This window comes from Dermacentor andersoni, chromosome 8 (assembly GCF_023375885.2).
Source record: "Dermacentor andersoni chromosome 8, qqDerAnde1_hic_scaffold, whole genome shotgun sequence".
Taxonomy (NCBI): domain Eukaryota; kingdom Metazoa; phylum Arthropoda; class Arachnida; order Ixodida; family Ixodidae; genus Dermacentor; species Dermacentor andersoni.
The window spans coordinates 27393982-27418569 of record NC_092821.1 but is presented as its reverse complement, the minus strand read 5'-3'; the positions used below and the strand labels follow the sequence as shown (position 1 = coordinate 27418569).

Genomic DNA, 24588 nt, shown 5'->3' with positions numbered 1-24588 from the left:
GGCGATAATTTTCAATACACGACTTCTCTCCACTTTTATGCAAAGGCTTAATTCTAGCAGTTTTCCAATCACACGGTAGAACACCTTCTTTCAATGATCGAGTGAATAGGACGCACAAATACTTTGAACACCACTCTGCATACTGTTTAAGGAAGGCATTCGAAATATCATCTGGTCCAGGTGATTTCTTAATATCCAGTTTTCATAATAGATTAAAAACACCCTCTTCAGAAATTATAACATCAGGCATGGAAGGAAGGGACATGCTAAAGGGTGAGAGACGCCCGTCATCTTTCGTGAAAACTTTCTTAAAGGTGTTATTAAATGCTGCTGAAACCTGGACATTGTCACTTACATGTTGTCCATTTATAATAAATGCATCGGTAGAACGAGAAACTCGTGCAATTGACCGCCAAAACTTTTCAGGTGCAGTTTTTATAAAATCCAGAAGTTGTTTATTGTAGTATCTTTCTTTATCTTTCAGAATGCACTGTTTTAATTTCTCTAAAACTTAATGAATTTTTGCTTCTAAATAGGCTGAGCTTGATTTTTTTATTCTTTTCTTTAATCGCTTGAGCTTGCGCTGCAATTGCAAAGTTTCTCGCGTAATCCAGGGATTGTGATTGTCCGACTTCTTGCATATCACTGGTACAAAACGCTGAATGCAGTCACGAACAATGTTTTTGAAAACAAGCCACAGCCTTAGCACTATAACTCAACTGACAGAATTCGTTCACGACATAAGCTGCTCGTTACACATAGGTGACCAGATTGATACTATTTTATAGACTTTTCAAAGGCCTTCGACACTGTGTCACACCCTAAACTTATGCACAAGCTGTTCGCTATACTTAAAAAATATGCATCCTTGGTTGGCTGGATATCTGACTTTCTTTCCCAGCGTTCGCAATATGTATGTTTCAACTATACTAACTCACCCTTGATGCCTGTTTCATCAGGGGGTTTCCCAAGGCTCAGTACTGAGTGCTCTTTCACTCCTGCTTTATATTAATGATCTCCCCGGACACACCTCAGTTAAAATACGCCTTTCTTCAGATGATTGCGTTTTATATCATACCATTAAATTTCCTACTGGTCATATTGTCTTTAACAACTATTTTGCTGACTTCTGTAACTGGTCCAAAGCATGGCGAATGAATATCAACTTTTCCAAAACTGTCTCCATGTCCTTTACGTGACGCTCATCCCATTCCTTCTTTGGCTATGCCTTTAACAATATTACTTTAACTAGGGTCTTCGAATTCAAATATTTAGGTATCCTACTAACACACGATTTGTCATGATGGAAACACATTGATATAACCGGTAACAAGGCCCTTGAATGACTAGGTTACTTACACCGTACGCTGCGTCTCACTCCTCAAGAAACTAAACTTCTTACTTATAAGACTCTCATTCGCACCATCCTCGAATATGGCTGCATTGTATGGAATCCATACAAACACTGTGACGTCAAGAAACTAGAATCAGTGCAAAAAAAGGTGGTGCGTTTTGTTTGTAGGAGATATGACAAGGAAATTTCGCAGTCTAACTCTCTTCCCCTACTTGGTCTCACTGCTCTTGCGGAGCGTCACAGACTTGAATGCGTAAAATTCCTTCACATGTTAATCAATTCTCCTCGCCTCTCCTCTCTAGATATCTATTTGACTTTTTCGAAACAATAATGTACGAGGGTCACCATTCTCTGAATATCTCAACCTTTTCTGCCCGCACTGATTTCTTTAAACACCAGCTGTTTTCCATCAACAATTGAAGTCTGGAATACCTTACAGTGCAACATCCGTTCACTACCACTGAAACAATTCACGCAAGCTTGTTTATATATGTTTGTATGTTCATCCCACTCCTGCAATAGCCTCATTGAGGCTGCAGTATGTATAAATAAATAAATAAATAAATAAATAAATAAATAAATAAATAAATAAATAAATAAATAAGGGGCTGCACATATCAGTAAGGGTGCAGATCAACTTCACCGGGAGTCGCGGGCCACGATTTATGGGAAACCGTTCATCCTGATGAGAAAGTTGTCTATTTGGTGGCGTTCACTGCCTTCCTAAGCACGGGTAAATCCAGGAGAGGAAAGGGCTGTTCTCGCTCCTTTATCTGTTGTCTTCGTGCAAAGCTGTGCTGGGCGAATCTATCGAAGAAGGGGAGGTGAGACCTAGCCGTTACCCAACCCCCTACACTTCCCACCCTCTCATTCACTGTGACAGACATGATGGTGAATCAGTGCTAACAACACTGTTTGTGCATTGTAGAAGGGTGGGGCTTACGTGCAGCAACAGACGCACGCTGTTCCCAGCGCCACCCATTGACGTGCACTACAAGCATCTGTAGCAGAACCTGAGGCCGCGCTGTCTGCTGGTGGTAGCAGACGACGAGACTTTCGACGCCCGCTGGAACCTCTACTGTTAGCAGGAGAGCCAGTCACGATTGCCTTTTTAGAGAAGCCATTCTCGGCCGATTTTGATACATTGCAATGTCCATGATGATGACACTCCTTGGAGGAAACGCGGCAGTAGTTTTTCCACTAAAGTATTTTTTTGTATTGATATTTAGCGCGTAACAAAGCTTTGGAACATCTTTACGCAGTTTACTTACGCCACAAGAAGTATGCAGCATAGGCGGTGTCGAATAACTAAACTATATAAATGGGCGACTCCGCTTGCCACGGTGCCACCCCTAGCTTCGACTCCACAGCAAGTCGTTGAAGCGGAGCATTTGTCGCTCGCGCAAGTATGCCTCCTAGAAGTGGCGCACACTCGACACTCGACACGTAGTACCGCTAACTGCGCCTATCACGTGACCCGGCACTACGTGGCATGATCGCACGCATGGGTGCACAAGGGGAACACACTTACCCTGAACGCACTCGACCAGGGAGGGGCGGGCTCGAACGCTATTGAAAAGCAAGGGAGTTAAATATCCAAAAGTTGAAACAGGCCAAAGTCATGCACTGTACGCTATGATGCCAAGGTTGAGCTGATTAGGTTGGAGCGCAAAGCTTACGTGTACATACATAAACCATCAGGGTCCATACTCGCATAAACCTCTTTGGCTAGAATCATTTGCAAGAGCAAGTGCCTGCTAATTCGGATGCTTGCTAAGTTGTTAGCCAAGGCCGTCGGGTAGTGGCAAAGAGCACTTATGAAAGAACAGCTTTGTGAAGTGGGCCCCTGACCATTGTCTCTTCAGGTCATCCCGACGACATACCTCCCCAACAAGCTTCCTGCAGGTTCCTGACAGGCTGCAACTGCATATGCAGCCGTCTTTCCGACACGCCGCCTGAACGATTACGTGCCCCTTTCACACGATGTAACTGCATAAAAAGCGGTGCAGACATAAAATCTCATTGCATGAAACCCAGCACATGATGCTTAGCATAATTCTACCGGGAAGAGTAGTGAAGGAGCCCGTGCAAACACTAAAAACACAAAAAAATGTGTCACAGCGCTAGTGTCAGCATGTTAGAAATAAGAACAGACACGGTGTCAATAGGGGATGGCAGGATAGACAGAGCAAAAAAGTTGAATTTTACGTTTTAGTGTCAGAAAAGCATGCGAATCCTGAGGAACATGGTAGAATAACGGCGAGCGTGGATGACCAATCCAAGCCACCTAAAAATGATGCCAAATCCGCAGATTAATGTATTTGAAAACACGCTGCTTCTGTGTTCATGTCGTCTTAGCCGCGTTCAACAGCTTCTTTTCAAGCTTAATTTATTGCGACTTCATATGAGAAATACATTTCCTTTACGGCGCGTTTTTTACCTGGCACTGCAAATGTTCATAGTGAATGGGCTGCTGTAGTGTATTGCGTCGCCGTCACGGACTGCTTTGCTGATGTTTATCGCATTTCACCCGCGCGCAATTCTCTACGCTCTGTCCCAAAAACGCCGGAAGCACATAAGCAAGGGACAGTGATCAATATGCAGCCTAAAGTTCTGAGTGAGTGCACGTGGCATCACACAACCTGTATTCTGCGATATCTCTCTAACTTGGCAAAGAGAGGGCTGCAGCTCTACGCTTGCCAATGAATGGCGCAGAAAGAAACTAATCCTGATCCCTAAGGCTCGGGGGGTTGATGGAAAGAAAGCGAAAACCTGTGTTCATTCTGGTGGAACGTTCTAGCTCTTGTGGTTAACGTGGAAACTAAACCTTATGTTTTCTCAAAATGACATTTTTCGGTTTTTAAGATTTATGATGCATCTTTTCTGGAAACCTATTCATCAGATTATAGCCAGTCGTTTATAACTCATCGTTAAACGTATTGTCAAGAAGCAGAACTTAAAATATTAAGACATCCTTAATGCAATATTGACGCGAAATAGGTTTGCACGTGTTGACACGGGACCCTTAAGGCGAGAACGACGAAGTTCGTGGTTGCGCGCATGCTCTCCGAGGACCAGCCATCGCTAAAGGCAGACGTTTTTTCTCAATCTGTCGGTGCTAAACGGTTTTAGTTGTCATAGCTGGGTGACATTTCTGGTGTCCGTGCTGGGTACGGTCGATGTTAAGATCTCCGGAGCATACCCCAGACCTAAGCCCGGCGAGTAGTTCAACCGAGCTTACCCCTGTGCATGTACGCGCCAGCCGACGCCTCCAGGGACTCCAGCCACAGCACGGTCTGCTACCTGAACGAACTAGAATGACGACCCAACCACCTCCTGCCACTCCTGCAGCATCGCACGTTGTCGTCAATCACATCCGGACGCCGAATCTGTTCCACGGAAGTGCTTCAGAGGACGCCGATGACTGGCTTGACCATTTTGACCGGGTTGCCAACCTCAACGACTGGAACCACGAGCGTAAGCTACGTTACGTGTACTTCGCTCTTGAGGATTCCGCGAAAACATGGTTTGAGAACCACGAGGCGACACTCACGTCATGGGAAGAATTTCGTAGGCAGTTCCTCAATGCCTTCGCCAGGGCGGACAGGAAGAAGAGAGCGGAGTTAGCGTTGGACGCAAGAATTCAAGGCCCGAATGAGCGAGTGACTGCGTACGTAGAAGACATGAATCGGCTTTTCAGACGTGCGGACCCTTTGATGACTGAAACAAAGAAGGTGCGCCATCTCATGCGCGGCGTCAAAGAGGAAATTTTTGCTGGCCTAATTCGAAATCCGCCGACGACACTTGCAGAGTTCCATGACGAAGCCAGTACTATGGAAAAGGCCCTTCAACAGCGGGCCAGGCAAAACAACCGCGACGCCGTGATTTCAAGGGAGCTCTCTGCCGTTACCCTCGGTAACGACGTTGGCGCCTTGCGAGAACTCATCAGGGATGTCGTCAAGGAGGAACTGCAGAAGATGCAGACGACCACTGCCCCTGTGGGACAACTTTCCATTGCGGAAATGGTGCGCGCCGAGGTCCGACAGGCCGTCTATGTTCCTGGACAGTACGAGGCACCACAGCAGGTACCGCACGCCGAAATGAGTTACGCTGAAGCAGTACGCCGTCCGCCACCCTCAGGTGCGTGCAGCATGGTATACCCCACTCAACAAATGGACGTAAGCCTCAGGCCGCCTCGCAGCCCACCGCACATCGCCGAAGCAAGGACTAGGAAGAGCGACGTCTGGCGCACCACAGACTACAAACCCCTTTGTTTTCATCGTGGCGAAGCCGGGCACATCTACAGAATGTGTCCTTATCGTCATCTGGGGCTTCGTGGATTCTCGCCGAATGCACCTCGTCCACGACCTGGTGAGCGGCCGCCGGAAATAGAGAGTTTCGTCACAAATCGTCGCAATCTTGATCAGCGATGGCAGGAGCCCCGTTCGTCGTCTCCTGCTCGTTACAGGTCCCCATCACCAAGCCAAGCTTTTACTCGCGGCGCTCTGAGACGCCGCTCGCCTAGCCCGGCGGGTCGCGAAAACTGAGTTCAGCGACCTCCGGAGGTGAGGCCGCTGACGACGACCATACACAATATCCTCCACTACGACGACAACGACGAAAACAGAACGACGCAGACGTACAGACGGAGGCGAACACCCTACGAGAGGTAGTAACGTCGAACATTCCCGTCACCATAGACGACGAAGAAATAACGGCGTTAATCGACACTGGAGCGGACACCTCAGTTATGAGCATGGACCTTGCCTGCAAGCTGAAGAAAGTTTCTACCGAGTGGACAGGGTCGCAGATTCGAACTGCAGGAGGCCATCTGCTAACCCCGGTAGGGAGATGCACAGCGCGAGTGAGCATTCGTGGGTTTACGTACCTCGGAGATTTTGTTATCCTCCCAAGCTGCTCGAGGGACCTAATTCTGGGAAGGGACTTTCTGGAGGCTAATGGAGCTGTGATCAACTTACAAAAGTCGCGGGTAACGTTTTCGACGGCGCAGGCCTTAGCAGGGAGCAGCACTGACGACACGTATGTCAACGCCTTGAGGATTGTTGACGAGAACATCACGGTGCCGCCAAGGAGCAGCGTATTGACCCTCGTCACCTGCGACGCATTCGACGGCCATGAGGGTATTGCCGAGGCAAATATCCCGCTGCTGCTTGAAAAACACATCTGCATCGCCCGGGGCCTTGTTCGAATGCAGCATAAGTGCTCGCAAGTTTTGTTGACAAACTTCAGCCATGAGTATCAGCACGTCCCTCAAGGTACAGCTGTGGCATTCCTGAACGAAATTGCTGACTTCTCCGATATCGGCACGTTACAAGTGACTTTACCGGACGCAACAACTCACGCCAGCCTGAATACCCGCGTCCACATTAATGTTGACTTAGCAGATGTCCAGAAGAATCAGCTGCTGGGCCTACTGACAGAATTCTCCGGCTGTTTTTCCACGGAATCCAAAGTCCAGCGCACTTCGGCTACTCAACACCGGATAGTTACAGAGGAGTCGGCGCGGCCTGTTCGTCAGCATCCGTATCGCGTGTCACCTATGGAGCGGGAGGCGATTAAGCGTCAAGTTCAAGAAATGCTAAAGGATGACGTCATCCAGCCGTCGACAAGTCCGTGGGCATCGCCTGTCGTACTAGTAAAAAAGAAAGACAACACACTCCGCTTCTGCGTTGACTACAGACGGCTTAACCGAGTCACCAAACGCGACGTTTATCCCCTGCCACGGATCGATGACGCTTTAGACCGTCTGCGTCATGCTCAGTTCTTTACTTCGTTAGACCTAAAGTCAGGCTACTGGCAAATCGAAGTGGACGAGCGTGACCGTGAAAAAACCGCCTTCGTGACTCCCGATGGGCTTTACGAATTTAAAGTGCTGCCTTTCGGTCTCTGTTCCGCTCCTGCTACGTTCCAACGAATGATGGACACTGTACTCGTTGGACTAAAGTGGCAGACGTGTCTAGTGTACCTAGACGACTTATGTTGTGTTTTCCAGCACGTTCGATGAACATCTCACCCGGCTACGAAGTGTTCTTACCGCAATAAGCAAGGCCAACCTCACCATCAAGCCTGAAAAATGTTACTTTGGCTTCCAGGAACTCAAGTTTCTAGGCTACATGGTCAGCTCCCAAGGAGTACGACCAGACCCAGAAAAACTCGCTGCCGTTGCCGAGTTTCCTCGTCCTAAAGACAAAAAGTCTGTTCAGCGGTTCCTGGGCCTCTGCGCTTACTACCGTCGTTTCGTTTAAGGCTTCGCAAGGATTGCTGAACCGCTCACGAGACTGACGCGACAAGATGTGGCCTTTGCGTGGACGGAAGACCAAGAGCAGGCCTTCACCGAATTGCGTAAATGCCTTCAATCCGCTCCAGTGCAGGTGCAATTTGATGACACCGCGGCAACTGAAATACACACCGACGCCAGTAACGCAGGACTCAGGGCCATTCTGGTTCAATGGCAAGATACCGCAGAACGTGTAATTGCGTACGCGAGTCGTAGTCTGACAAAAGCAGAAGCTAATTATTCAACGACCGAAAAACAATGCTTAGCAGTCGTGTGGGCCATCAGCAAGTTCCGACCCTACTTATACGGCCGGCCATTTCGAGCGATCAGCGATCACCACTCTCTCTGCTGGCTTGCCAATCTACGAGACCCGTCAGGTCGGCTCGCTCGTTGGAGCCTCCGCCTCCAGGAATACGACATAACTGTTGTCTACAGATCCGGTCATAAGCATAGCGACGCTGACTGCTTGTCACGTTCTCCTATTCCTTTGACATCCTCCGACTTAGAGCTAGATTTGCCGTTTCTTGGTGTCGTCGACGTGGTGCGCATGGCTGACTATCAACGTGCAGACTCTGAGCTGCTTCCAGCCTTCCGATATCTCGAGGGAGCTGACGTTGTTGTCCCACGCCCACTTTCACGAGGATTGACGTCGTACTGCCTGCGAAACGATGTCCTGTACAAGAAAAATTTCGAGAACAGCCAGGAAACGTTCCTTCTGGTCGTTCCGGCGGCACTGCGCGAGGAAGTTTTAGAGGCGTGTCACGACGATCCCTGTGCCGGCCACTTAGGCTTCGCGAGGACATTAGCGCGCATACGGCAAGAAATACTGTTGGCCACACCTATTTTCGTTGGTTCAGCGCTATGTGCGAACATGCCGTTACTGTCAGAGGCGTAAAGTTCCACCCGTCAAGCCTGCCGGCCTCCTTCAGCCTTTGGATCCGCCTCCGGCGCCGTTCCAGCAAGTGGGAATGGACCTTATCGGGCCGTTCCCCACGTCCTCCTTGCAAAATAAGTGGATAATCGTGGCAACTCACTATTTAACTCGCTATGCGGAGACGAAAGCTGTGCCGCGGGGTACTGCTGCTGAAGTCGCCAGCTTCTTCGTCCACAACATCGTGCTTCGCCACGGTGCACCCGGTGTACTCATTACTGACCGCGGTGCGGCGTTTACAGCGGAGTTATTGCAACAAGTCGTCACACTGACGCACACCGACCACCGAAAGACCACAGCCTATCATCCCCAAACTAACGGCTTAACAGAGCGCCTAAACAGAACATGAGCCGACATGCTCTCCATGTACATTGATGTGGAACACAAAACATGGGATGAAATTTTGCCATACGTCACGTTTGCTTACAATACCGCTGTGCAGGAGACCACCGAGTTTACACCATTCGAGCTTGTTTACGGACGTCGCGTTATAACCCCCTTAGACGCCATGCTCCCGGTAGACCACGGAACTACAAGGAATGACAACACTGAAGATTTCGTCGAGAAAGCCGAGGAAGCTCGCCAGCTTGCTCGGAATCGCATCCGCACCCAGCAGAATACCGACGCCTACCGTTACAACCGGACCCGACGGAATGTCCAGTACTTACCAGGCGACCGCGTGTGGGTGTGGACACCTATCCGACACCGCGGGCTCTCAGAGAAATTGTTGCGCCGCTACTTCGGCCCCTACGAAGTTGTACGCAGCCTCAGTGATGTGAACTACGAGGTGGTGCCTCAAACCTCTGATCCTGGCTCGAACCGACGCCGTCCCCGTGCTGAAGTCGTCCACGTAGTACGGATGAAGCCGTACTACGACGCCAGGGCTAAGCAACCCCCACAAACCGCTTCAGCATTGTGTACATTCCTGTATGTTTTTTTTTGTCTTTTCATGTTGGCACTCTTGCCCATAGTGCGCGCCCGCTGCCCTTGAAGCGACCGGGCCGGTCGCTTTTGAAAGGGAAGCAATGACGCGAAATAGGTTTGCACGTGTTCACACGGGACCCTTAAGGCGAGAACGACGAAGTTCGTGGTTGCGCGCGTGCTCTCCGAGGACCAGCCATCGCTAAAGGCAGACGTTTTTTCTCAATCTGTCGGTGCTAAACTGTTTTAGTTGTCATAGCTGGGTGACAATATAAAGAAAACAAATGGAAACTCGGAGTGCTTTTATAAGTAACGATAAAAACAAAGAATATTTTCCCGTAAGGACGCCTGTAAAAACCAAAATTTTAAAGTTCCGTTCGAACAGAGTATTCTATTTGAGTGCTGGCCAATTTAAATTGTCATCCTATCAATAATTACATTTACGCCTAAATCTCTATCTTCATAGAGAAATACAGAAAATATTAGAGGTTCTGAGTCGAAAAAGCTGTTTAATGTTAAGGTAGAGGGCATCCCCATTCAGCACGGTAAATTTGACATAAGATAGCAAATAATTTTTACAGGAGAATTCTAAAACCGATGTGACCCATTAAACCCCCCATTCCCCCTTAAGCGCAGATGTTCGAAAAGCAAAAAAAAAAAAGACAAAATTTTCGCGTGGGGACCTATCCGCGTCACCCGGCGTTAACGCCACATGAATTTCATTCACGTTTCGACCTCGACATTCGCTCTGTTACGGCGTGCCGCCAACTTGGTCAGACATTGGCTTTTCAAATGTTGCCTGCAGATTTGATATATAGTTTGCTTGCCGCAAACGCGCTTTCGAAATGTATAAGAGCTTTTTAAAGACAGCTCATTCTTATTTTAGCCAGTTTGGTCTGTGGTCACCGCGATGATGCCTGCTCGTCGCCTCTTCTCGGAGTCTGCCTTGCTTCTCAAGTCCCGGCCAGGGTGGGCTCTGGCGTCAGGCACAGGCAGGCTTCGGCGCTCGGCGAGCGCAAACCGTTGGCCGAAACTGTTTTTAAGGGCAACATAGCGACGTTGCGGGTTATAATGTCCGCGTCGAAAATGCATCGTAAAATTGTAGCCTGTGATCCGAGCATTAGACGCAGTGGTTTTTTCTGGTATTACAATGTTCACTGGGCCGTAATACACGTTAATGAGTATCAAGCTAACGAAATAGCAGCAAGGAGGAAGAGGCGATGTGCCAGTGCGAAAACACATGCAATTTCTGGAAAGTAGCGCTCGGCAAAGGACCTAAATTGTGCACGAGGAACGTGGCCGCCGCATGTCCCTTGGCTGTGCTACGTTAGATGCAGTTGTATTGTTAAAGGTCCGTGTTATAGTACAGACATTGTTCTTTGGCGCAACTCATCGACAGCTTCAGTATAATAACAAATGGGTCAAAAGTACCCTTCGATACGAACCGGAGGCGACAACATACCGTATTTACTCGATTCTAAGAACCCCCTTTTTTTCACGATCGCGATGCCCAAAGTGAGGTGGGGGGTTTAGATTCGAAAAATCTAGAATGACCCTCCCCCCTCCCTCATTTCGCTGCGGCATCACGACGAGATGGGTGCGAGAAATAACATTTTATTTTGCAAACATTCAAAAGAAAAATTGGTGCAGACAGTGAACCCACCGCTTGCGTAGGATGTTCAGTCGCTATCACTGCCACTCGAGTTCGTCGCACCGCTTGAACCGCCGCTCTCGGTATTCCACAGCAAGTCGTCTTCCGTTCCGTCGAAGTGGCTTGGGATCGAGCGTTTCTTAAAAGATTTGACCACAGCGTCCACTTGGACCCGTTTCCACGCGTCCGAAATCCACTTTGCCATGGTTGATGGGGACGCTTTCTGCAGCTTTCGCCGAACAGTCCGGCTCTACGGCGTACTCGCGCTGCGAACGCCGTGCCACCTCGGGACTCCGACGGCTCCGGCTCGATGACATAGTGAGCAAGCGCACTTGACGGCCTTGGCTACACGCTCTTCCTAACAAATAGGGGGGGTGCTTAGATTTCCATACAAACTTTTTTCCCAATTTTCTCGCGAAAATAGAGGGGGGGGGGGGTGCTTAGAATCGGGGGGTGCTTAGAATCGCGAAAATACGGTAACTGAATGCTGTTACTGCCGGTGATGTAGTCGGTGGCTCCTTGTTTTCAGTTCAGCAATGTATGCATAATTTTTTAATTTTGCATGCTGTGTTTGCTTCTGCAGTGTTTAGTTTTTGCGCGAACGCATAATTTGGGCACGTATCCTTTCCCGTAGACCCGGACAGCCTGAACGCTCTTCAAATGCAGTGGCTGGTGTTCAGCATCTGCGATGGAGTCACCAAAGACTCCAACAACGCGGCGTCCGCGGCTGCATTCTGCACATCGCTCATCAAGGTGAGACATGGCGGAGACTGGCTTTTTTTACTGCTTAAAAAAACGGCGAAACTACACATACTATATTAGGCCCTTGATTTGGCACTGCACATATTCGCTTTCTAATGCATTTTTCTAAGGTATCAAAAATAATATGGAAGCTTAATTTTTCACGTCGCATATATTATTATCCCATTCAATCAAACTAATAGAATAAAATATATCGTGATAAAGCTCACCCGACATTGCGAAACTGTGGTTTTGATGCTTTCTACTCCTTGAAGAACCGCACAGATGGCAAACGGGTGAGCCCATTGCAACAAGGTGCAGTGCTAAGCGAGTGAAACGCGATACTCTGAGCGCATGGCTTCCGTCACATTTCGCAGCACCGACGAGCGCTGGTTGATCGATGGAGGGTGAGGGGTGACTCGTGACGTCACAATGCGTCATATAGGCTCAAGTTCTCATCGCGTGCCAGAACGCGTCAGCTCGGTGCCCCCAGCTTCCAATAATGGCGCAAGAAGCACCGGCAGCCAAGCACTGCAAATACGCATTTTAATCCGTGAAAATTGACGCCTTTATTTTTGCTGCTCGAAAATGTAGGCAGAGAAGTTACTGCAGATTAGCGCGTGATTCTGAGAGAAATTCAACAGCCTCTGAAAGCGAGCGCCTGCAACAAAGCAGGGTGGCGAACCGAAACAAATACCGGTTTGGTTCGGGTTGTGGTTCAGTTCGCTCCGATTTCGTTCCTCTTTCGTTCTTGCGTGGAGAAATCAACAATTATAGCAGTACGCAAACCTGTTCGGCGTAGTCCATTTCTTCCTGCCCCATGGCAGCATAGTACTATCGACTTTCCTAATGGCACATGCGCAAGCTTCATCGAGAGGATTCACGAATTAATTCTTTATAAAACCCATCGGATCCCGCGCGGCCTTTCATGGGTTTGGCAGCACCACAGCTATGGCTAGAAACTCTCACCTACGACGCTTGTTTGTCACGCAGGTAAACTACTGCTGTTCCTTATTCACGCCTCGACGTACTCGCTATGCTTGGCAGCACCATATTGTCACGTGGTGGTGACGTTGAAGAACACAGTAGCAATACTGTGAACGACAAAATTAACTTTTATTGGGCGAACCTGTGCCCACAAAAGAGGCTACACATATAGCACAACGATAGTGGCGAAGACGGTCGGCGATCGTCAAAAATCTGATCAGCGGGTCAAGCGCGTCGGCTTTTATAGATCGGTGGTCGAATGTTCCAGATTAACCGCTGGGACCCGCGTGTCTTCCACAAAGTTCTACACTATTCGTGTCGCGGATAGATGCAATCAGATTACACAAGTTGCGGTGAAAGACAGTGGACGGAAACATCGACGACATTCCAGAAACTTCTTTTACATGCAGGCGCGTCCTGCGCTGTGCGATAACATTTGTTAGGCGGCGAAACGTGGTCGCCCGATAAAGTTAAGTACACGTGTCAATATTACTGGTGCTGCCATACCTAAGCTGTTACGCAATTTTTTGCGACTGTTTTCGTGTTCTTCGATAAATACTAATTTTATCCGGTGACATCGAAGCACCAAATGATATAATGGAAACACTTAACAAAAATCACTACTGGCCAAGCATCATTACTAAATGAGATGAAGTCGATCAAGCAAAAATTATCTCAGAGCGACAAATCTTTTGATGACAGAAGAAAACGGATAACTAACGTAGAAGAAGACTGCTGAGCGCTTGTCGAGGAAACAAAATGATGTCGACCAGCTCAGTATGCTCGCCGAACAGAGCGCAAATAAGATTGTGTCAATTGAGGCTAAACTTGACGATTCCGAAGATACGGAGCGAACATCAAATCTTGTCTTTGGCTTGAGAGACACTGAAAACGGAACGTGGGCTGCGCTCGAAACCGTAGTGATTCAGCAGTGCAGTACACAACTGAACAGCCCCATTGAACATTTAGACATAGAAAGAGCCCACAGATTAGGTCGCTTTAATAGTAACAGAAATAGGCCTGTAGTTGTTTAATTCGCCCATTTTGCAGCAAAAGAGCGCGTGCTGTCGGGCACTGAAAAAACTTAAATAAGTTTAATACAGAATCTCGGAAGGCTATTCTCCTAGCACCCTAACTGCTAGAAGGCACCTAGTTCAGTTTGCCAAAGCACTACAGAGACCCTTCAAACTGCGCCACAACAAATTACTAATCGGAAGTACATCTTGCGCATGCGACCATAGTTCTGATAAGGTGGTGGCTCGATCGCCGGGTTCCTAGCATTCGGCCGTCCCAATACCAGTCGGAATAACCGTCCCAACGACTACCTTTCATTTCTTTACACCATTATCCGCAGTATTCTTCCCAAACTTGAGGCCCTACAAAGCCTACTCAGTACAACGCCATCGAACATCACCATTGTTACTAAAGCTTGGCTTAAGCCATCCATTAAAAATTCGGAAATTCTTTCACATTTCCCAATTTTTTTTTTATATTTCAACGCGACAGAGGCCATAAAAGGAGCGGCGGAGCAACGAAATCTTCAGCGGGCTGAAATAACTCTAACAACAGTCTTAGAAAAGGTCTTTGTGATAAGTAACGCTTCCCCCCAGCTGTTGTTATCGGTGCATGCTATCGTCCACCCGATGCAGACCGCTCTTTCGTAGCTGACTTTCATGACTTACTTCAATCGGAAACAGCGCTTTATCCCCAACCTCCTATCACGCTATTCGGCGATTTCAACTTCCCCACCATCAATTGGTCCAACATAGCTGAAACAGCCTCGAAAAACACCGTTGAAGGTGATTTCATTAATACATGTCTCACGTTTGGCCCAACACAAATCGTCAATAACCCCACGCGGCGAAATGAAAAGTCTTATAACACACTAGATCTTATCATACGCACTCCGATAATGTTTCGCCACTAACGGATTTACCCGGCCTTAGCTATCGTTCAGTTCTACATACCTCATCCCAATGTGGCATGCCAGCCTTCATTAAATCTAGAAAAATTATTGCGCTTTACGTCAAAGGCAACTGCACTGATATGAATAGTAAACTTGCAGAATTTGCCAGCTCGTTCTCTACCGGTTTCTCAGAACGTTCCGTTGAAACTAACTGGTTCATTTTCAAAAGTAGAGTAAATGACCTGATAAAAACTTGCATGCCTACTATCACTATAACACAAAAGAACTCATCACCGAGGTTCAACACGGCACTAAACCGACTCAACAATAAAAAGAAAAGGCTTTACCGCGCAGCTAGGCGTTCTGACGCTGAGTGTGCATGGCATGAATACTACACCGCTGAAAAAACTTACCTATCGCTTGCCAGTAAAAAAAAAAAGGAAACTTTTTTTCGACTGCCTTACCAAACACTCTGCAAAATAAATCTGAACATTTCTGTAATATTGTAAATCCAAAACGTTCGCAACCACTTGCACTGTGTGACGAGCAAAATAGGCCTATTCCTGATCATGAAACGGCCGAAGTACTTAATCACGTATTTTCCTCCGTGTTTACTAATGAACCCAAAAGTGAACTTCCTGGTGAACTTCCTGAAAACCATACTCAAATTAGCATATCATGCCCGCAATCACCTTTAGTTTTGATGGCATCAGGAAATGTATTGATTCCTTGAAGCTGTAATCCTCACCTGGTATCGATGGTATTAATTCCAAAGTCTTCAAAAATACTAAATATATAAACAGCGAAATCTTAGGTCAATTTTAAGCAGTCTTTGTCAACAGAAATGGTGCCGCATGACTGGAAAGTGGTTAAGGTTTTATCAGTCCCCCCCAAAAAATGTCCGTCATCATTATGTAGTAGTTACCGCCCAATTTCTCCAAGCAGCGTCTTTACTCTCACATCCCTACATTCCTAAGGTCTGTCAATTTCTTCCACCCTAACCAACATGGCTTCCGCAAATGTCTATCTTGTGATAGCCAATAAATGATGTATGCTCTAACCTTGACCAAGCATCCCAGTTGATGCCCTCTTTTTACATCTCGAAAAGGCGTTTGACAAAGCTCCGCATCGACGGCTTCTCCTAAATCTTTCTCGCTTGCATCTTAATGCTCTTGTTTTAGGCTGAACATGTAATTTCTTAACTAACAGACGACACTTTGTGTATGCTAACAACCACTCCTCCTCTAAAAGCCCGTTCTTTCCGGAGTACCCCAAGGCACAGTCCTTGGACCGCTTCTGTTCCTTATATATGTTAATGATTTACCCGCTAAACTTTCTTCCAGTATTCGCCTTTTTGCTGACGATTGTATCATATATCGCCCAATGCTTACTTGTTCCGACAACCGCACATTGCAAGATGATCTTGCCAAAGTTACCACTAGGCGCAACGAGTGGCTAATGTCACTGCACGCTACGAAGACTTTACTAGTGCCTTTTTTATCGGCGGAAGCATCACCATACTCTGAAGGACGCTCTCTGCAACTCTGAAATATCATCTGTGGAGTCATGCAAGTACCTTCGTCTTACACTTTGAAGTAACCTTTCGTGGTCTTCTCATATTGCGAACATCACTAAAAAAGCCAGTTGCACGCTTGATTACTTCCACGCCGCAACTTGCGTTTCGTCGTACCCCCATCCTTAATATACTAACTTATGTAACTTTTGTCAGACCTAAACTAGAACACGCATGCTCTGTTTGGGACCCACACCAAACGGCCATTTCTAACAATCTATAAGCAGTTCAGAATCGTGCAGCTCGTTTTATTTATTCTGATTATTCATAGCACACTAGTGTCTCTCAACTAAAATGAAAAGCAGGAATTTCCAATCTAGGTATAAGGCGTGATGTTTTTAGACTGTCTTTCCACAAGTTTTATCATTCTGCTCGTAGTACTTCAGCCATCATTCCAGCGCATTGCCAGTCTTGCCGATTACGTCACGAAAAATCTGTGTACTTGTGCCCGAACCACTGCGCACCTTCATTCTTCTCCTTTTTTTTTTCTTTGCGAAGACTGCCCGGGACTGGAATGACATTTTCGCCGACGCCGTGCACCATTCCAATCCACATCATTTCGAGGCTGCCACTAAATCCGCATTTCACTGATCACCCATCCCTCATGTAATACCCCACACCGGGGCCTTTGAGGTATTAATAATTAATAAATAAATAAACAAATAAATAAATAAATATTGAGGAGAAATTTTTATGTACATATCGTATTAAAGACCGAGTTGATTAGTGAGAATACTTGCGTCAGCGTAAGGTTGGCGCAGCTTCCACACACGTTGCTTTGACAGCAGAAGTCAGGTAACCTTCGTTTCGCATCACTCTTTAAATGCGTACATATTTTTTGATGCGAAAGCATCAAATGGCCCATCGAGCGAAAAAGACGGCGTCTGTCGTCTGTTGGCTGCAACGCCACGTCACGACAGCGCCTCAATAGAGCAGAGCAGGCGAGAGGGGACACCTGGCGGCCGCGATACCATGTCACGTGTTGCGTGAGAAGAAAGGGCATGACCGTGACCCCACGTCACCCTCGCTCTCGGAAGCCTGGGTTATCCGCGCGTTGCTTGTTCGCGCAAGCTCTGGGCTGCGTGCTAAGCGCGCCTCCGTAAAGCCAAATCATAACGAGGCCAAGCCAATGCCTCCTAGATAGCAGGCCTGGGTACTCTGCTTTACGACGTCATGTTACTTGGACCAAAAATTTCCTTGCAAAGCCCGGCGTGACGAAAGCGGTGACGTTAAAATGACTGCGGCTTACTCAGGAGCGTCTCTATTAGATTTTATGGAAGTAATTAATTAAATTATGGGGTTTTACGTGCCAAAACCACTTTTCTGATTATGAGGCACGCCGTAGTGGACTCCGGAAATTTTGACCACCCGCGGTTCTTTAACGTGCACCTAAATCTAAGTACACGGGTGTTCTCGCATTTCGCCCCCATTGAAATGCGACCGCCGTGGCCGGGATTCGATCCCGCGCCTCGTACTCAGCAGCCTAACACCATAGCCACTGAGCAATATTTTTGTTTCTTTTATGGAAGTCGGGATCACGTCACGGATCGAAGTGCACCTGTCTTGTGTCATCCAGGAGGCGTTGGCCAGGCGCCTCAACGCGCTCGCTTGCTCCGAGGAGTTAACTTGTGGACCGCTCAGCGGCGTCCAATTGGACTATAATTCTTTCGCATTCACAAATCTTAAGTGCTTAAGTGCCATCGCATCTTTTGTCGTACATTCTCTGGAAGCAGAACGTTCGAAAAAGATCAAACACATTAAAGAGTTTGAGTATGGTTAAACGCGATAGCCGGGACAAACTAAGGCGAGACAGACGGGACAAGCTCTACAAACAACGCTGAATGTTTACTGAAAATTTTCGCTGCAGCAGCACAATATTACCGCATGCGCCCAAAACACGCTGAAACCGGTAACAAATAGGAGCAAGCGCGAAAAGAAGGCTATACGCAAAAATTCATACAGCACGTGCACTATCGCTTACATGAAACGCGTCAAGTGGGAAGAATGTATACGCTGTAAACTGCGTGCAACTGGCACAAGTGGCATAAAAAAAAAATTAACAGAAGGGAATGAGCCCGCTTAGTGGTAGCTACTCATGAATCGCGCTTCTTTCTTTACATAGTGTTGCCAAAACCACGCTAATGCGCATATCAGACACAGTATTACTTATTAACACCGCTTCCAGAAGCTCAAATTCTAATTTAGTTTTTCTTCACGTCCTACAACTTGCGCCTTCTTCAACCGCGGGTAGCAACTGCAACTTTTGCAGTGTAAAGCAAGATCGAGCCTTCTCCTGATCTCAAACACGTAAAGCGCCGTCGCGGCCTGTCGTTCAGGCACTGGCCAGTTTGTACCATGCAAGTAAACACGACCGCACCTTAAAGGAATTCTGTACGCGACACAAGTAGCGCACGGGACATACTGAAGATCATGTTACTTGGTACAGTATTTCCTTATTTGACTGGCCGTGACGCGTTCGCACAGTTGTGCCAACTTGCATGGTGCAGAAAACACAAGATCGTGAAGTCACGAAGTTGGAGTCAGCCAAGGCTAAATCGACTGCGCTGATGAACCTGCATGTGTTGCACAAGCAAGTCAAGGACGTCAATTCGGGTGCTCTGAAAGTACTTTCCTCCGAAGTATTGTTGCCTAAAAACAAACAAGGACATGTGCCCCTTGAGCATAATTGTCTCCGAGAAGGGGAGCTGGCAGAGTGTCCTGAGCAGTTCCCTGCTCGCGCATTTAAAGAAGTTTTCATCAGGGGATCGCTTCGAGGTCAGGAGCTACGAAAATGTGACAGATGCTCTGCCACAAGACATCAGAGAAGCAAACCTCGTTATGTACATCGACATCGAGGAACTATTTTACTCTGTCCCACACGGCGAGTTGTTTCCAGCTGTGAGAGAACTGACTGTTCCCGCATGGTTGCCTTTCAAAACGAATGCGACGTTTCCAAGGAGCAGTTGCTGGATCTGCTGAGATGTTATCTTGACGCTACCTTAGTTTATTTCGTAGAAAACTCGTACATTCAGAAGCAGGGCATCTGTATAGGCTATTTCGTAGCTCCTGTCCTCTGTTAAATTTTTCTAGCCAGCTTCGACCGTCACCTCAAACATCCGTTCGAGGCTACCGTACTAGGCATACTAAAGCTATCTTTATACTCCGACAATTTCTTCGTCATTTTAAAATTGGAAGCACCGACACGCTTAACATTGGTGGCTGTGTCGGTGGTAGAAGTTTTTAGCCAGTGCTATTCCTCGCCGAACGTCGTGTTTGAGCTGCAGCAGGCTAGTTTCATTGAGTTATTAGACCTTCGCATACTTTGTCATGAAAGTGACCACATCTGCTGAGCTGGCATGCCAAGATCCGAGAAAATCATTCTGCTCTTATATTGGAAACTGATTAAAAGAGCAATCACTAAATCATGTTTCAGGTCAGTTCTTTCGAAGTTCTACACCCCCCATACGATACCGAAAAGATTCAATCACCAAGTAGCACGTTTGCAGCAGGCGGGTTGCCCGCGTCCGCTCCTTTAAGCTGTTGCAGAAACGCTGATTAATCAACTGTGCAACGAAACTGCGGTAGACGTTGTGGGTACCCCGCAGAAGAGGTCTTTGTTCTAGGTTGTGCCAATGCGCACAAGGTTTCGCACAACTTAAGGGAAGTCGCAGGGAACCGTAGGGCGGATCTCGTGTTTTCTGCGCCATGCAACTTGGCATAACTCTAGAGACGCGTCAGGAGAAGTCAAGTAAGGAAAATGATGTACGACGGAACACGAGTATAAGTATGTCCCATGCGCTACTTGTGTCGTGCACAGAAATCCTTTGAGCTGTGGTCGCGTTTACGTGGGAGACTTGCCAGTGCCTGAACGACAGGCCGCGAAAGAACTTAAGGTGTTGGAAATCCGGAGAAGGGCCGATCTTGCCTTACACGGCAAAAGTTGCGGTTTCTATCCGCGGTTGAAGAAGGCGCAAGTTGTAGGCCGGGAAAAAGCAAAATTAGAATGTAAGCTTTTGGAACCGGTGTTAATAACAAATTCTGCATGTGATATGCGCATTAGCGTAGGTTTGGCGACACTTAAAAAAAGAAGAAGCGTGATTCATGGGTAGCTACAACTAAGCTGGTTCGCTCCCTTCCGTTGATTTTTTCTTCTCAGCCGCTTGTGATAGTTGAGCGCAGTGTACAGCGTACCCATTCTCCCCAAATAACACCTTTCATGAAGAGATAGTGCATGCGTTGCATGATCTTTTTTTGCGTATCGCCTTCTTTATTGCACTTGCTCCTATTTGTTGCCGGTTTCGGCGTGTTTTGGGCGCATGCGGTAACATTGTCGTGTCGATTCCCAGTAAACTCTCACAGTCGTTAGTATCGCTTGCCCCGTCTGTCTCGCTTTAAGTTGTCCCGTCTATCGCGCTTAAGCGCACTCAAATATGCATCACCAACTGGACCAAAAGTCTATTCTTCTGAAGTACGTTAAATATGTTCTCGTAATCAGGAAATGCAAAATCAAAATCGTAGTTACAGAAATTAAACCTCTTGTGCCAACGCATGGTAGTGCAAATATTTGTCTCCAGGCCAGTATTCTGCAAGTGTCCGCATAGTAGAGTGTCCTTTGTGGCTGCGGTTGATGGACAGGGCCCTTGCTAGTGAGGAAGAACTGGCTCTGCCCGCTTGTTTCGTAGTCGGTGGTACCTCAGCCCAGCCGATGAGCACTTTAGCAGCAGACATGGACATATGCACTAGGTGAATAATCACATAATAACCCCCCCTCGCCCCAGGACCCAAGGGGGGCTCCTTCGCACCTCTCGCTGTGTTGCCACAAGTTGAATCATACCTGTGTGAAAAGTATCGAGATTTGGACAAAAATCTGGACGATGAAAGATGCTTGTAACTTTCATGCTTCTCTGTAAATCGTGCGTCGTTTCACGCTGCAAGAAATAGAACTACTGCAGGCTGCTTGCGCCGTTTGTATGGTAGTATTGCAGAGGGCATCATGCCAAGTGCACCACGGAGCGGACAGAGATCGCTTGAATTAAAAGAACTGTTGCGTTTTCCAAACCGAAGGTCCATTGTAATTTCGGTCTTTTTTCTTTACTTGAAACTGCTCAGACGCCCGCACTTTTCGTATTTGTTGTCAGCTTGGTTTGGCACAGATAAATATGCGGCAACATATTATTACGGAAAGCTAACAGGACCAGGATAATAAAATTGTTTAAAAAGTTAGAAGGCCACGCAACGTTTGCTTGAAGTCGACGAAAGTCGATGCCTTCTTGGGGAGTTGGGGCGGTGGATCGGGTAGATCAATCGTATAATTACGAAATCCGTGCTGGAACAGGAATTTTTGATAGACGTCAACGAGAGTTTAAATTAGCCTAAAAATTTGGAATCATCGTCGCCACCATCGGCACAAATAATAATAATAATAATAATAATAATAATAATAATAATAATAATAATAATAATAATAATAATAATAATAAAGTTGTGAGAGTGCTTTAGGAAGTATAAAACCAAATGCATGTTTTTTAAAGACGGAGCATTTACATTTCTGCGATACCACGAGAAGTGAGAACAATAAATTACAGCAGCAGAAGGAACAGGTTGGATTGAGGCAGCACTCCTAACGCTCAATAAAGGCGCAACTGCACATTTCACCGATAAGTATAGCACTGTGTGCCCTAAATAACCTTAACTGCTGCCGATACCCCAATCGTATCGCTCATTTTCGTTAGGGCTTGCGATGGCGTCGGTAGTCAGTGCTTCGCGTTCCGGGCGAGACTCCCGATCTTTAGTGTTGTTTTGTGTCCTGCGACCGCAGAGGGGGCGCACCAGTGCGTTCCTTGACGCGCTTGTCGAGACGTGCAGCGAGTGGTTCAAGCGGCGCGAGCTGCTGCTGCCGCGGTGCACTGCACGTACGCCAGCGCCAAATCCCGGAGGCAGCGGCCGCAGCTGGACGGCCTACGTTGCCTTCCTGGCCGAGCTGCTGGCGGCCGCGAGTGGAGCGCAATCGTCGGCCGAGAACTCCGGGCGCATCTTCTCCCTGGCGGCGCTGCTGTGCGAATGTTGCCACATCATGCTCCGCTCGCCAGCGCAGGACGCCACCGCAGAGGTCAGTTTTGTGGGTGGCACCATGTTACACTGTCGCATTGTAGTGACGCTGAAGCATCAAATGGTCACCTGCTTGCATAAATCGGAGTGCTCGAATGGCGAAGTTTCGGAATTTGTACGAATAAGGATATTCTAGAAAATTAGCCTCCAATTATCGAATTGAAGGCCGCATGCAGTTCTAAACAACGTGACGCGTACGGGCCGCGTGGAGCGCGCGTCGGCAAATATGCTCATTTGCATCATTTTTGGACACGTGCAATGCTGTTCATTGTCCACTCAACTGAGGAGCTAGTAGCTATAAGCGGCTGACTGTGCATCCCTCCCCCCCGCCATGAGAGGGACGGTTGCAAAATTAACAAAATATGCGGTAGCAGTTGAACGCAAACTGTTCAACTTATTTGTAGTACTACGTCAATATATCAACGCATATCTATTTATTGACCATATAAAACCTACAGATAATTAGTCAATGATTATATATATATATATATATATATATATATATATAACATAAACGCGAACAGGAGGGTGCGGACGGAGACAAACGCGGTCGCCCGAACAGTGCTTTCTTTAAAGGGACACTAAAGTGAAAAATGATTTCTTCTGCATCAGTAAATTAGTTATAGAACACCAAGAACACCACTCTTACAACGATAAGACGTTTGGTAAGCCAGAAATAAGCGCAAGAACGAAATACGGGTGGCGACGCCTACTTAAGTTCCCGCACCTGGGGGCTGTGACGTCATGGATTTTCATGGCATGTTCTAGGCCCTACTAATTATATATAGCGGTACAGATTGACTACATTATGTTCTAAAGGAACCGAATAATAAACATGGCATGTTTCGGGAACCTTCATTCAGCCAACGCGGCCCAAGTGCGAAAACATACTTTCGAATCCCTGACGTCACGCGGACGTACCGGCAATGAGGTTTCGGCGCGAAATTCAAATACTGATACTTGAACCTTCATTTTCTCATCTAATAATCAAACTATTCTTTTGAAATGACTGCCTGCAGGGTTCTCAAACAATGCTTCATTAGACTAAACTCATTTATTGTTTCGCTTTAGTGTCCCTTTAATCTTCGTCTTCCTCCTTCACCCCTATTGCATCGTACCGTCCTTGTTCGGTTCGTCACACGCTTCCCCCTCCCGTCGAGACAGTCGTCGTCTTAATGTGCTCACGTGAACGATGTCAGTCTGGCAGTCCGGTGACGTCTAGCAGAGCTCTGGTGACCGAGGCTGGCTGTTGCACTCCGGACGAAATATGCATGCCCCGGGGAAGGAAGGTTTGGACGCATGGTAGCTGTGGAAACTCGGGTTTCGTAGGGACTTGTAGACACGCGGTGTCTCCTGATCGAACCTTCGGTGGACTGGGTCATTGAGGTGAAGTCTTTGTTGGACCGGTACGGCGGGAAAATTCCTGGGTCTTTTTGGTCATTTAGGACAGCGTTGTTGCAGGAATCCTTGGGGTGGGAGCAGTCATGATATGTGGTGCTGAAGGTGTGTTCGGCGGCGTTGTTTCTTGCAAAACGTCGTATTCGTTGAATTCGCTTTGGGTTTAATTGGCCTGCGCACTGACGTTTTCCTTGGTGCAACTGTGTTTTAGGCGACGCCCTTCGACGTCGTCCGTGCCGAAGTTGTCGAGGAAGTAGAGGTTGATCTTGGAGTGACTGGTTTGGATCTTTCTGATCCTGCTGCGACAGCTGATGCTGTAGCACTGATTCAGGAATAAGCCTAGTATCTGTTTGGCATATTTCTCACAACCGTCACACTGCGTGCTTTCGTGTGGCTTCTCTGACGGTGTGGCACGCAGAAAAAGGTTAGAATGACAGGAAGCTGAGTTCGTTGGTAAGGATTCATCATGCAAAAAAGACGTGAGGCGTGCATACAAGGACATAAGAGTAGAGAAGTGGACAACACGAACGCCGACTATCAACCGAAGCAAGCACTGAGGCGAAAAAAGAAAGAAGGCACAAAATTCATCTGCGCAAGCTCAGGAATGGTATCACTACGTGTCAGTCGGGTACACGTGCCGGTCTACGTGAGAGATAACTGTTAAGGCACTTAATCTTTTCCTTGTGTAAAGTAATCGAAGGCTGACTCACGCACGCACTT

At 47.4% G+C, this 24588-nt stretch overlaps 1 protein-coding gene across 3 annotated transcripts in view; it reads left to right on the top strand.

The window, feature by feature from the left end:
• LOC126526290 (uncharacterized) overlaps nucleotides 1–24588 on the top strand; it is a 79073-nt gene that overhangs the window by 37449 nt on the left and 17036 nt on the right. For all 3 annotated transcript variants that reach the window (XM_050174196.3, XM_055068111.2, XM_055068112.2), the window contains 2 exons: nucleotides 11790–11908; nucleotides 22181–22471. In XM_050174196.3, the coding sequence (XP_050030153.2) occupies nucleotides 11790–11908; nucleotides 22181–22471 (410 nt within the window). The remainder of the gene's footprint in view (nucleotides 1–11789; nucleotides 11909–22180; nucleotides 22472–24588) is intronic.